The sequence below is a fragment of the Nansenia antarctica genome, assembly GCF_963989245.1.
Source record: "Nansenia antarctica genome assembly, chromosome: 9".
Classification (NCBI taxonomy): Eukaryota; Metazoa; Chordata; class Actinopteri; order Argentiniformes; family Microstomatidae; genus Nansenia; species Nansenia antarctica.
The window spans coordinates 33,782,578-33,797,648 of NC_137679.1; the positions used below are offsets into that span (position 1 = coordinate 33,782,578).

General features: G+C 46.9%; 1 protein-coding gene across 1 annotated transcript in view; it reads right to left on the reverse strand.

The window, feature by feature from the left end:
- Positions 1–9,382: 9,382 nt before the first annotated feature.
- The window catches only part of chsy1 (chondroitin sulfate synthase 1), a gene marked incomplete at its 3' end in the record, with an annotated part of 49,652 nt that continues 43,963 nt past the window's right edge, over positions 9,383–15,071 (reverse strand). The window contains exon 3 of the mRNA XM_080539405.1: positions 9,383–10,981. Coding sequence (XP_080395531.1) covers positions 9,383–10,981 — 1,599 coding nt within the window. The remainder of the gene's footprint in view (positions 10,982–15,071) is intronic.

Genomic DNA, 15,071 nt, shown 5'->3' on the forward strand with positions numbered 1-15,071 from the left:
ATTCATAAAGACAGAGTGAAGGAGAAGAGACACACGCAAAGAAGGAGAAAAGGAGAAGAGAAGAAGCCCCCCTCCCCTCAAACACACACACACACACACACACACACACACACACACATACACACACACACACACTCAAGTAGACACATTTTACCCAGTAAAAAGGACCCAGAATCAGAATGGCCTGGCTTGAACCCGTGTGCTGTGTGGTGCGGAATCCCTATCAACAGCTGACAATTACACATTCTCTACACATTCCCACGACTGCCCCAGAGACCAGCCTCTCCTCTCCTCTCTACTCCACCACTGCCCCAGAGACCAATGAATCTCGCCACGGCAACCGGAGAGCTTGAGAGCTTCCAGCCCATTCACCCCACACACAGATAAGTGGCCATTTCCTAGGCCAACCAAGCTCTCTCCCTCGCTGTCTCTCCGTCTCCATCTCTTCTACTTACCCTGTCTTCACTCTTGACTTGACTTGGCACTTACACACGATAAAGAGTCACACGGCATGGTACCAATGCGTCTGTAAAGATTCACACACAGAGTTTTACAGATACTGTATATCCACAAAATCGTGTAACGATGAGTAAGTTTTGTTCATAATCCGATGATCAATCAGACATTATTTATATACCACGTTTGTGCACAGAATGTGCAATGTGCTTTACAAGAAAGAAAAACTAAATGTGTGAAACACTGGAGAGACTATATTATTCTCTGTGAATACGCCGAAGATAAATTGGAGCATCCACACAGTTTTGACAGACAGCTCGGCGGGAATAATGATACATCCCCGCCCTGTTTACGACAATGTAAACAGTGGATCTCTACTATCCCTGGTAATTCATTTCACGTTTCTCCCCTGACAGGGGATGGAGAACATCAGCACAAGTTTACTTTAGATGACAGTAACATGCAATAACGCAGAGCATAACCCTCGGCTTTACGAGGCTTGGCTCGTCATCTTTCTTTCTTTCCTTCTCTCTTTCTCACTCCCTCTCTCTCATCTGGTGTCATCTGGAGACACATCTGGTCTCAACAAGGAAGGGGAGCAGGGCATTGTTATCCTCCGTGGATAGTTGAGGACCTCCCAGAGCTGTGCAGGTGATGAGACGCCTGTCAGTCAGCCTCAGAGACGCCTGTCCATCAGCCTCAAGCCAGAGCGGAGGAGGAAGAGAAACAGGAGAATCATCCAACGTTGTAGTTCATGTAGAATTTGCTCCCTTTGTTTTGTGAAGATTTCTAAAATGACTAGTGTCTCAATCCAGTGGTGACCAAAGAGGGTGGAGAGAAGGATCGGGTGGTTTACTCACAGCCAGCACTCAAGTTGAGGGGGGATGAGGCGGGATGAGGGGGGATGGCATCCCCCCTGAAATAAAAACGGTCAAAATCATCCCCCTTCTGGGGCGCTTAGGTGGCGTAGTGGATTAAGCGCTGACCATGTACCGCAGGGATCCCGGTTCGGTTCCAGCCGCGGGCATATCCTGCATGTCATCCCTTCTCTCTCTCTCACCCATCCTTCCTGTCATAATCTCTACTGTGTCTGTCATTAAAAGGAAAAATATGAGTGTGACTGCCCCACTCAGAAAAAATCATCCCCTTTCTAAAACTGCCACACCCCTTTCCATCCCTTCTGTCATTTTATCAAAGAACGTGGTATTACTGCTATTTCAACATTTAGTTTTGCGCATATTGAGTAAAATACTGTGGGCGAGGGGGCACGCACACATGCAATGACATTTTTACCAAGTCACTGACACTGAAGTCACTGACGCTGTGGGGATGCTAAAATTGTCCCCATATGATAAAATCCACCATCCCCCCTGATTTTCTTTTACAACTTGAGTACTGCTCACAGCAGACAGGTCCAGGCAGACAACCCAAGCAGACCCCCCAGGCAGACATCCCATACATCGCTGTATTAAGCACTAGGTACTTATAAAGGACATGGGGGTACAAGCGTTATTACCTGGTAATTGCATCATCAATTACACCTGCTTGTCCTTTTAGATTTACTGACTCCAGCACCAATATGTGCCATTTAGTACCAGGTAGTTTACCAATGGTGGGGGATTTATTCAGGTAGTTTCTTAGTAAATACTGGGTGAATACCTGCTGAGGCAGCGCTGTCAAATAAAGGCTGACCAAACAGTTTCGCCTCACTTGGAGTGAAACTAGTATCAATGAAGGACAATGCACGACTCAGCACAGCCAATCTCCAGGCCTGTTCCTTCCATTGCATAAGGCACTGCACAGCAGTTTGACAGTGGGGGATTAGAGCGGGAGAATAGGGGGGTTTCTAAAATAAACAACACCTTAGCATTCCCCCCACAGGCTGGAACAATGCCTCTGTTGTTCACCAGTGTTGCATGCTGTTTAACGTCTCAGGGAGATTTGGCTTACTCAGGAGGAAAGCCACCCCAGGACACTGACCGCCTGCCGGCCTCCCGAAAAGATGTTGTGTGTGTGTGTGTGTGTGTGTGTGTTTGTTAGAGAGAGAGGGAAGGTGTGTGTGAGTGTGTGTGTGTGTGTGTGTGTGTGTTAGAGAGAGAGGGAAGGTGTGTGTGAGTGTGTGTGTTTGTTAGAGAGAGAGGGAAGGTGTGTGTGTGTGTGTGTGTGTGTGTGTGTGTGTGTGTGTGTGTGTGTGTTTGTTAGAGAGAGAGGGAAGGTGTGTGTGAGTGTGTGTGTGTGTGTGTGTGTGTGTGTGTGTGTGTTAGAGAGAGAGGGAAGGTGTGTGTGTGTGTGTGTGTTTGTTAGAGAGAGAGGGAAGGTGTGTGTGTGTGTGTGTGTGTGTGTGTGTGTGTTAGAGAGAGAGGGAAGGTGTGTGTGTGTGTGTGTGTGTGTGTGTGTGTGTTTAGAAAGAGAGGGAGGATGTGTGTGTACTTGTCTGTGCTTGTGTATTGTGAAGTATGTGGTGTGTGTGAGCGTGTGTCATAAACTGTTCCAGGCCAAACACACACTTGCGTCGTCACTCGTCATCCATTACGTGCTCCTAGGTCCCCTGGGTTAAGGGTGGGGGATCCCCCCCCTGCCCGCCCCCGCACCTCCTGGTGTGTTTGTAATGGGTGACAGTTTCACAACAGCACATTTACTTGGTTAGTTGTGCACACATTGGTTTGGTTTGAAAACAAAGCAGGCATACATACAATGTTAACATTATTATAGCGACCATTGTGCCCCTCACAAGCGTCGAGAGGCATTGTTGTCCAATAAAAGAGATTGAAGGAATAATTCTAGCTTTGCCAAGAATTTGCCAAGAAAAGTTTCATAATCAAAGGGATTTGTGATAAGACATTCAGCCTAGTCAAGTGAGAACAGATCTTGTTTGAGGAAATTAATATACACAGCGTATCCATGTTTGGACAATAAACAGAACGTCATCCTTTTTAAAATATTTTTTTAATTAAAAGGGCTACACCATGTTCAACTGTCTCTTGTCCTGCAGTGATGTGGCCTCATCATAAAATAGCCCCAATGTTTGTAAAACATGGTCATCACAGTCTCAGAGATGGTTCTCACCCCCTCTGATGTGGACCTTTGCTTCCCTGATGGCGAGAGCCACAGATGCTGCCATCTCACGTGTCGTAATATCCCTGCCCCTCTCCCCAGTCAGATCAATCCGAGAACGTCCTGTTCCGTAACAGAGTGTCACAACCATGTGGGCCACAGATGATGGCACAGGAATCGAACGGTGTCGTCTCTAAATGCAGAGGAGCTGAGGATCGGGAGAACATTTGATGGTAACAAAGACGAAGATCAGCTCAGTGCTTGTACCCTGGGGAGGATGTGGAGAGCATGTTTCGACAGATTGGTGCAAGATTAGGGCACCTTCACAGTCCACAATAGCCCCCGAACACACCCAGATCCCTGCAGGAAGCCTCCCAAATTGTTTCCAGTTCAAGTTTGCCCCAAGGGAATGGCAGCCATTACACCCTAATCAAAATAACATGTGGCCAGGCCAGGAGAGCCAGCACAGCACAACCCAATAGAGGAGGAAGATGAATTGAATTCTATCCCCTTAAGAGTGGGGCCGCTCCAGCCACGTTTCATCTGCCGGGGGGGAACAATCCATTCCTTTATTGCCGAGTCAAGCTTGTTTTTGTGTTTTCTCTCTCTTTGTGCAGAAACAATAGACACTAGTGGAATACATTGCAGGGATACAGGCTATTAAGTCAATATCTGTGACTGATATGGAACGGCTGTGTATGGGGACCAGGAGCAGAGTAGAACAGCGAGCAGAGGAGTGTCGTTCGCTCTGAATAACCAAGCACAGCGTGTTGTCGTCCGCTGGGAGGAACATTACGCAACATGGACCTGTTACTCCCTCACTCAACGATGGATGGATACGGGGTCTGTCACAGCTGTGCTGAGAGAGAGAAGGAGAGAGAGAGAGGGGGAGGGCGGGGTAATGAGAGAGAGTGAGAGAAAGGGGTAGGGGGGAAAGAGAGAGAGAGAGAGAAAACCTCCTAGACTTTACCATTAGGGGTACAACAACACAAAACTGACCTTAGATCAGTGACCCTACTTCTGTCAGTCTTCAGATCACGTCTCTTCACTACACTGACTCCCCGCTGGTGGAATGAGCTTCCCACGGCTGTCAGAACTGCAGAGTCACTACCCATCTTCCGTCGGAGACTGAAGACCCATCTCTTCAGGTTACACCTTCACTGCTCTTCCTGAGACATCTACTACCCCCCAGCAATGCGTTTCCTGAGACACCCGCTTTTCCCCTTTACTGTGTCCCCTAAGACTTCTACTGCCCCCCTTGTACTAAAAAAGTTTTTCCTTCTATCACAGAGACTGCCAATGGCCCCGGGCCTGAGCTAGATTACTCTTCCTGCTACGACTGGTGGATTGTTGATTCACTTGCTTAGTCAAATGTATTGATTGTAAGTCGCTTTGGAATAAGGCGTCTGCTAAATGCCAAAAATGGAAATGGAAATGACAGTGAAATTTAGGGAAGCTGAGACAATGACTGATGCAGACTGCAGGAGCCTCCTACAGGACCCGTAAAATAAGGCCCTTATGCAAATGCCAGGATAAGTCAATATTGTGCTTTTGTGTCTGCTCCGGGGCCATAAATCCACAGGGGGAGGGACACAGGGGAGCCCAGCCATGTCTAAGCCCTGCACACACGCACACGCACACACACACACACACACACACACACACTCACACACACACACTCACACAGAAAGAACCTCACACACATCTCAGGCATGAATCAGACATGCACACACACACACACACACACACAAAAGGGCCCAGGCATGTCTTAGGCCTACAGAGACATGGTACCAATACCCAAGGGGCCCCTCTGACCTTTCACCTCTCACAAAGATCCAAGCTGCATCCAGAGGAAATATACAGCTTGAGACTTTCACTAACGGTCCTGAATGTACAAACACATGACCTTGGAAATGTCATGCAAACTCTAGAAAGGCCTAAGAATTCAGGACAAAAGATGGTGTGCCACTGCACGGGGCGAGGGGTTTGCAGGAATTGGCGCATTTACACTATACGTACGCATGAGGGGGCCTGTGATTGGATGAATACACGGGACAAGGGAGGTCCCGTATATTCATCCAGCCCAAAATACAGGACATCCCGGCTAATACGGGACAGTTGCCAACCCTACTGTGGAGGGGCACTCAAATTCATACTGTAGGTGGAGCTGTACCTCGAGTGTGGAGATTCTCCTGTAAAGAAGCTTGCTCTAGAGTCTAGACCAGGGGTCGGCAACCTATGGCACGCGTGCCAGCAGTGGCACGCGACAGCTTAAACAGTGGCACGCAAGCAATAAGTGCGAGAATGGGAGAATGTTTTTATTTTATTTTATGTTGGCCGCGTTCGTAAATTCGCGCACACTGGGTTCAACGTCATAATGGGACCAAGTAATTTGATTGGACTAGAGTCTAGAGGCGGTCTCAGGGACGCTCCGGCGCTCTCAGGGCGAATTTACGAATGCAGCCCTAGTCTCTCTTCCACTCCACGAGAGTCGTATTTCTTGTGCCAATTTTCAAAGTAAAATTCTGAATTCGATTCGATACAAGTGTTACTGTTAAGCACACATAACAATATAATAATAATAATATATAATAAGAGTGGGGTTTTGTGTCCCAGAAAGACCGTGCTGTATGTGTCCTATGTCACGAGAATGTTGTTTGCCGAACTTCAAGCGTTAAACGGCATTAAGAGACCAAACATCAGAAGTCGTTCAAGGATGAAACAGACAAGGCCGAATCAATAAGACGTGCTGTGTCAAGGTATGGGAAGCAGGCCAGCACCTTTAAAGCATTTGCCACTGCTAAAAATCACGCAACTGAAGCAAGCTTTCGCATTGCTCATTGCATTGCGAAACGTGGAAAGCCATTCACTGATGGAGAATAATAGGAGGCTTTCCTCTGTAGCTCAGATGTTTTGTTTGAAGGCTTATCAAACAAAGACACAATAAAATCAAGAATAAAAGACATCCCAGTGTCAGCCAGAAGTGTGGAACGAAGAATAGGAGAAATGGCAGAAAACGTGAAAGCGCAGCAGACCGCTGGTTTGAAAGATGCGACGGTGTTTAGCCTCGCACTTGATGAGAGCGTAGATGTGAATGACATGCCATGTTAGTTAAAGTGACCAAGTACCACCCCCAGATAATGGAGTTGAGCAAAGGAAAACAGGGCCAGGGATCACATTGATTGTTAGGACTGTTTACATGGCTTTGCATACATAGCTCTTTGCAACCCAAAAAAAAAGTTTGTTGTGGTTGGAATAAAAGAATAAAATGTAAGTAACAACCACATAATTATATAAATATAAAGTATAATTCATACAAGTAAGACCCTTGTATAATCACCATCCAGTTAGGCCTACTTATTAAAATGATAACCATAGGGAGCGCAGTTAGCATTGCAACTTTGGTAGAAATTGAGCGCTCCAATTTGCTTAAAGTTGTGCTACGCATCACAAAGTTTAGTTGTCTTAGATGTTATGTTGGTCATTTTGTTCAAGTTTCAGTTAGTTGACTGTTAGGCCTGTTTATTTAGCATACATGGCTTTGCATACATAGCTCTTTGCTGAAAATTGTTGTTCATGCAGATCAGTTGGTCTGTTTGGTTTGGTTTGATGTCGAGTCATAATTAATGTTGATATTGTGGTTGGCACACTGACTAACAAGAACATTTTAAAATGGCACTTCATATCAAAAAGGTTGCCTACCCCTGGTCTAGACAGTACCAAGCAGAAGAATATTAGCTACAGTACCTGTTCCTCTCTAAAGTTAATACATCTAATCCTAAAAGTTCAGTTCCTCTACTACTACTGCTACTAAATACTGTACTACTAGAAAGTATTTTTCTTTTTTTACTCTCAATAACGTCTGGGGGAGAGTAAAATCACTTGCCACTCAGGAAAAGCTGCATTTTTGAGACTTAGTTTCTTTCTGAACAGGACGGAACGCTGCATGCATCTTAGTGTGTCTGTGTCTGTCCCGGCTAAGATTTATGTGAGCCAGATGATGCCACAGAGCTGGTTTCTATTAAACCCTGTGAGCCTACCGGATCAGATCCAGCCATCATTAATAATGTGGTATTGTTCAAGTTTCAGTTGCCTCTCGAGCTCTGGACAGAAACTCTGGTCTTTCCTAGCCACACTCCAGGGCCTACTCTTAAGTTCGTTCATGACGACATTTCTACATGGTTTTATATTGCAGGCATTTAGCACTCACTTTTGTTCAGAACAACAGTCCTATCTAGTCTCATTTCCTAGTTTTGTTTTTTTAACTCAAGTCATTGTTTATTCAAGCTACTGTACAGTAGCTACAGCCAATTTAATGATTAAACACTTTGAATGACTTCACCAGAAGTTCATATTAGATCGCTTGCCATGAGAAACTGAGCCTGTTTGTGACCAGGCCAATGAACACATTTCAAACAAGAAACAAGAAACAACAAGAAACACAAACAACAACACAGCACCAGCGCATTTTGATAAACATTTTTTAATTTTGTATTTCTTAAATATAAAACCGTTCCCAGTTGGACAGGAATGAAAGAACAGAAATATAAAAAGCCCCAGAAAGAAAAAAACAAAAATCCTATCGTGGGAGAGCAGTCATTCGTCCTGTTCCAAATGTAGCTGGTTTAGACGGACCCTTCTGCTGTGGGACCATGAGACTGTGGTAGAGGGACCTTTTAGCCACACCCAGGGGGGTGCTTTAGAAGACCTACGGCAGGGACCAGAGGACACATAGAACTAAATTCTAAGAAATTAGAATTAGTTCCAATTCAACAAGAGAACATCCCAACTTCCCCCCTCCTCCCCTGATCCTAATTCTGAATCATTACTTAATCTACAGACTTAACATTTCCCCAGGAGTGCTACCAGAGGCCTGGATCCAGGATAGTGCTCAATCACTCACTCACTCTCTCTCTCTCCCTCCCTCCCTCCCTTCTACAGTACAATTCATGTTTGTGCCTGCACCCCCTAGAAAACAAGACACACACGCACACACAACGATTTCTAAAGCAGACTGTGCAAAAACTCTTTGGTAATCAGATGAGTTTGAGAGAGAGAAAAGAACATGGAAAATAAAACTATCCAACAACTGAGATGGTTATACAATCTTTCTAATATACATATTCCAACAGTCAGAACAGAAAATGGAGACTGCAAATTCAATAAATTAGACAGCGGAAGATGAATCGCAGATATTAAATCCAGCAGTTGGGTTCACAGAAGTACATAATAAATGAAAAACTAAATCAAAGAAAACAAAAACAGTGTTATTCTGTATTATCAAAAACATAAAAACAAAAACATCACAAACCAAAAATGAATCAAAATGGCCCTCTGTCAAAATTAAGATTGATGAAATGTTTGTTTGTTCATATCACCCTCACATTCACAATCAAGAGTACAGTTACCTTTCAAGCACCGCTGGTCTTTGAATACATCAACAAATAAAATACTTAAGGACCTTGTTGTAGGTGTACTTCACTGAGGTACACAATAATCATATCCCCCAAATCCGCATAGTCTCTATAGATAACACAGAATACCTTTTACTGGGCTTGTAGCATAGACTTTTTTTTATCATTAATCTTCTTTTATTTGTAAAAAAAAAAAAAAAAAAAAGTTTACCTTTACAGTCAGTTCTGTTTCAGTTCATTGTTCCTTGTATTTTTTTGTTCTTTTCTTAAAAAAGCATATATTTCCAAAATATATCCATGTAAGTCTTTTGTTTCTGTAAAAAATAAATTAGGTAGTTAAAAACACAGCTAAGAAGAGGAGAGAGCGCCCAGTGACCGGGTGGGCCCGGTCCGGTCCGGTCCAGTTCTGTTGGGTCTGGTCCAGTTCTGTTGGGTCCGGTCCAGCTCCGGGCATGTTCTCACGCTGTCCTGACTGATCCGTTATTGGGGCTGCTGCCCAGCCGCCTGAAGCCATGGTCGTTCTTCTCGAGCCACAGTTCAGCCAGCTGCTGTGTCGAGCCATGCGACGAGGCTTTGGAGCCCAGGCACATCTTGTACTGCTTGGGCTCCAGGTTGGGGTCGCATATGACCGGGTGGTGGATGTGCACAATCCCAGTATCTGTGCTTCGGAACAACCTAATCCCTGATTGAAGAAATTTGTTAAAGAGGTCCACGTCCTCCAACCCCCAGCCTTGTATGGAGGTGTCAAAACCGCCGGATTTGGTCAAGTCTCCCTTGTGCACACAAACGATGCCGAAGCCGAATTGCCTCCACAGGCCCGTCTTGGAGGTGAAGGCGTAGTGGTTTTCACTGGGGACCTTCCCGGCGTACACCACCTTGGGGTCGTACTGGCTGAAGATGATGGGGAAGTAGGCCTGCTCCCCCAGGACCGTGTTCCCCCGACACCTCTTGAGAGAGTCAGATGTGAAGAGCAGGTCCACGTCACAATAGAAAAGCAGCGAGTCGTTGGAGAAGTGTGAGGAGCCCAACATGAGGGCCAGAGCCCGGTTGAAAGACCCCGACACAGGTTTCATTTCTAACTCTGCGCGGGGGAACTTCATATGGTACTCCCTCATTAGCTCCACCTGTTTCACCCTCTCAGTGTTGTTGTCTGTGCTGAAAACGAGGACGAGCAGCTTCACATTCTGTTTGGGGATCAGACACACCCGCTCAAAGTTAGCCATGAAGCGAACGAAGGTGTCGTAGCGGCCCGACAGAGGTACCAGGATGTTGATCTTCTTCTCCTTGGGCTCTTTCTGGTCCTGGCTGGAGCTGGACAGCTTGAAGGGAACGAACATCTTGAGGGAGTTGGAGAGGAAGGAGAGGGAGTCAGAGTCCTGGTTGATCCGGCTAGCAAGCGCTCTGGCATCCATCTCCTCTTCTTCTTTGAACTGGATCTGACTAAAGGTCTGCTGCAGGTACGCGTGTCTCCTCACCGGCACGGTCATGGTCTTTCCTTTGTGCTTCTTGTACAACAGGAGCAGATCCAACACATACTCCGCCCCGTACATGGGGTTAACCCTCCGATAGCCGTACTGAATCTCCTTGAAGTCGATGACGCGTCCCCGCGACTTAGCGTTGGCGTTGATCATCTCCATCACCTGCATGATGATGTCATCCAGGGCCAGTTTCTGGGAAGAGTCCATGCCCCGGCGGGGCGGCTGTCCGTCAGCAGCGGTGAAAATATACTTTCCCGTCAGGAAGTCCCACTCCAGGACCTCCTCTCTCAGCCGAGGGTGGAAGCGCATGAAGGACGGAGGCACGCCCAGTTGGAGGTCCTCGCGGCTGGGCTCGGCCGCCCCGTACCGGGCCATCTGGACGATCTCTCGGTGGAGCTGGACGGTGCGGTGGCGCAGCTCGGCGATCTTGCGGCTGAGCATGTAGCTGTGCAGGCGGTACTGGTAGGGAGGGTTCTTGTTGGGGTGCAGGGTGATGGCACGGTGGATCTTGCTGTTGTGGAGGTCCCTGATGTAACCCTTCTTGTTGGGCTCATAGTTCTCGTAGAACAGCTGCTGCATCTGGGGAGAGACAAGAGGGAAAGAGGAGTTAGTGACACAATATAATACATACTGTGTAGACACACACACACACACACACACACACAAACACACAGTATAGAGTACTTTTTTTTTGGGGGGGGGGTGATATTCCAAAATATTCTGTGATGTGAAAAAGAGCCTTAATATGATGCAGCATGGCATACATTTCTCACAGTTGACCTCTCTACTTTGTGGGCCCTACACTGTGCTAATAGGAATATTAGATGGATGAAGGGTACAGTAAATGCAGCCAAACAGAGCTGCTGTTTATCAGATATCCTGCTGCTAATGCAAAGACCAAATTATAAAGGGCTCAAGGAGCGCATTGTAGGGATCTCAGGCGAAGGCTCAAATATTGACGAGGAGAGTCTCTTTGGTGAGTGAGTGTTTACTGCAAAACCTGATGAAGCTTCACAAACCTAATGTTCCCCAAATCACAGGAGGGACTTATGTGTAAACTGTGGGACAGCTGCTAAGGCCCCTATTGGCAGCGACTCAACCATGGTCAAGAAGGAAGGGTCTGTGTTGTTGCTTCCCGATGAACGGAGCATCAGAGAGCCAGAGGTCTATTTGCGAACGACGGTAACGCACAGACCGGCCAATTTGGGACGACAGCTCTGGAATGCAGCCACAAGCCCACTCCCCGGGGAAAGGCGATACACAGAATCAGACAGGACGGGCTCAGAGAGCGGGCCTGAGAGCTCTGGAAAGCGATACCTCAACTAGTGTACGGTCACAGGAACCGACTGAGTAACTCTCTCTCTCTCTTTGCTTTTCCATCTCTCCGCCCCGCGTTCCTCTGCACCTAGGAGTGGGCGAGCGGCCAACAGAAACAGCCCCGGGTCTGTCATCAATGGAAGTCTTGAGCAAACCTGAGCTTTTGAGTGTGAAGGGTCAGCCATTACATCAGATTCAAGGGCATTGCATGACAGCCTTAAAACGTGCCTTTTATTTAATGTATAGTATGAACTTCCTACATTAAACATAATGTCATGTACACTGGTAGGGTAGTAATCCTACAACTACGACATGGTTGCAATGCAGCAGTTAACCCCTTGCGTGTTTCATTCACCGTTCAGGCTCTGAGAGATGAAGGGTGAATAACCAGCCAGTTTGAGCCCAACACCGGGGATGCATCTCAATTGTCTAAGAAAGTGCCTCCTCTCCCGTCAGTTGATTTGGACTATTTATTTATCTTGCTTCTGTCACTAATCCATGTTTCCAGAAAGAGGAAAGGAGACTAGAGAGAGGAGAGGTCGTGTTGGTCTGAGGAAGCCTATGTCCAGCTGTGAGGCAGCAGCAGTAGTCAGCAGCCCGCCAGCCAGCGAGGAGGTTTACATCTCTCTCCCACGGCTTCGGTCATTAGCATCCCTCTAATTACCTGACCTTAACTTCTGTGTCTCCGTCACCAGTTATGACTCATTATAACAATTTTTCACAGTCATTAACCCCGTAGCACTGCTGTTCTCTGCACTTTCATCTAATCACCCACAATGGCTCATTAAGGAGCGAGAGAAAAGATGAATCATAAGTGAGTCGGAGCCTTATGTCACTCCCACTTCCAACAGAGCTATTAGATGCAGCATGTGGGTTGCCGTAGACCTGGTGATGGAGCCGAACCAAGCCCAGTGTTCTTGCTCTTGAAAGAGAGTGCCGCGTTCTCTCTTCCAGCACAACCGACTAGGAAAGAAACACTAAACATGACTCATACGAGCGTTGCCTCTGGTACTTGGTGCCGGAGATCCAATCTCCCAACATTAAATTGAGAGAACAGAGCTGGAATACAGAATTAGTCATACGGATGTCTTATCTCCCCTCCGCAACCATGATACTCTTTATCTCCTCAATAAAGTAAACACACGCTGCCAATCCATCAAAACAAAGCAAAACAAACAGTGTTATCAAACCAACAACACAGTCAATTACAGAGGACAAGAGCTATCTCAGTAAGGCGGGGATACCAACTCAATGAAGTCAATACTCCCATGAGCAAACAAGGAGTCATTGTGAAGCCATTGCATTAATGCAATGATACTATTGTCCTCCAGGCTCCAGCATCCTCAGCCTAAACAAACACATTACCACAGGACAGAACCCTGCACCGCATTGAGATAACACAAAGAAATACACTCTGGTTAAGTGGTGACTCCAGCCTGGCTCTGGTCGAAAGCTAGTGAGGAGGGGTTCCAATGGGCTAACTGGAGGGGTGAGATCTGTGATAATAAACGTGTAGGCTCAGCCAAGGGAAACAACTCTTGACTCAATTGAGCATTTAACGGAAATGACAGAGGACAGGTTGTCTGCAATCACCATTAAAATAGGGTGAAAATAGAACAAGGCTAGCGTATGGAAAAGGTGTCTCAGGTGATGGAATGTGGAGGAGAGCTGGAATGCTACTTCGCTGTAGGGCACCTCTGAGGAACATTCGGGACTACTGTTTGATTAGTAATGACTAGGGCCAGGAGCTTTTCCGGATCATGTGATCTCACCAGGGTAACCTAACCATGGACCATAAAAGCATGTCTGGATTGTTTTTCTTTAACTTCGAGGGAAAGGCACTAACACACACAAAAAAAGATCGGCATATACACTATTTTCGGGGTGATGACGTCGGTGGGAAAAGAGCAGGGTGACGCTACCAGAGATCATTTCAAAGCGGAGACGAGGAGGAGATCAACCCCGGCACCCATGTCACAACGGTGCACATGCGATTCTTCACATCTTTTACTTTCCTCCAAATATCTCTGGTAGAAGTGGTTGTAACTTCCTGGCATGATGTCATAACCCAGAGGCTACCTTTAACGATGACTTTTATAATTCTGTGATTTGTGTGTAGGCTGATTATGTACACTCCGTGTGTGTGTGTGTGTGTGTGTGTGTGTGTGATACAAGAGCTGGCCACAGTCACACACTGCAGAGGTGCAGCATTAAATTATGCTCCACTGACATTAACGGCCCTCGCTGCTGAGTCAACACGCGGCGCGGCCGGCTGCTGTGCTAGGGCTGCCATCCATCAGCAGCAAGGCACTAGTCGCGGGGGTCTGACTAGGGACACGACTGAATAGAACATGGAAGGAGAGGAGAAACGAGGACAAGAGGAGGAGGAGAGGAGACCCAGCTGGCGGAGAAGAGGAGGAGAACAGCGGAGCAGAGAGGAGAGGAGAGGAGAGGAGAGGAGAGGAGAGGATGAGTGGAGACGAGACCCAGCTTGCAGAGGAGAAGAAGAGAACAGCGGAACAGAGAGGAGAGGAGAGGAGAGGAGAGAGCTGCACCGGCTACATTTAATCAGCAGCACAAGACAGGCGCCTGCAACAGCGCGAGCCATGCAAATCTAATTGGAGACGCCATTATGCTCCTGTAATTGGCTCTTTTGTGCCGGAGTGTGTGGTCTGTCCAAACTGATTTCTCTGCATGTGGGTCTGTTGCCTCAGACCTATGGCAGGACCACGATAGGTCAGAGTTTGAGGTCTCGGAGGGGGAAAGGGCTGGGCGACTACAGCTGTATTGTGAGTGGAGAAGACTTCATTATTGTTAAACTGCAGGGCTCCGCTATTGAATGAGCCGAGTGAGAGACGGGTCAAATCAATAGGCCTTTGACTTTGTTCTGCCAGACAGTATACTGGGAGAGGGATGCAGTGGGCAGTATTTGTATTCCGTGCCACACGCGCACACAGACAAACAGACACACACAGACACACACACACACACACAGACAAACAGACACACACACACACACACACAGCCAATCCATATTTCAAGTCTCAACTCAGTCTCAAATCTCTTGATTTCCTCCTTGAAATTGAGTCAGTTTCCCATGACTGCACCACAGTACAGGAGGAGGAGGTGGTATGAGCTTGGTTTGATTTCACACAAGTTTTATGCCTCTCTCTTCCAAACTAATACAGATGACGAATACTATTGTCACCTTTCTCACCTTTCCAAATACGGGACAAAAGATGGCGTGCCACTGCATGGGTCGAGGGGTTTGCAGGAATGTGGCGCAATTACGCTATACGTGTTCGCATGAGAGTGCCTGTGATTGGATGAATATACGGGACATATAAGGGAT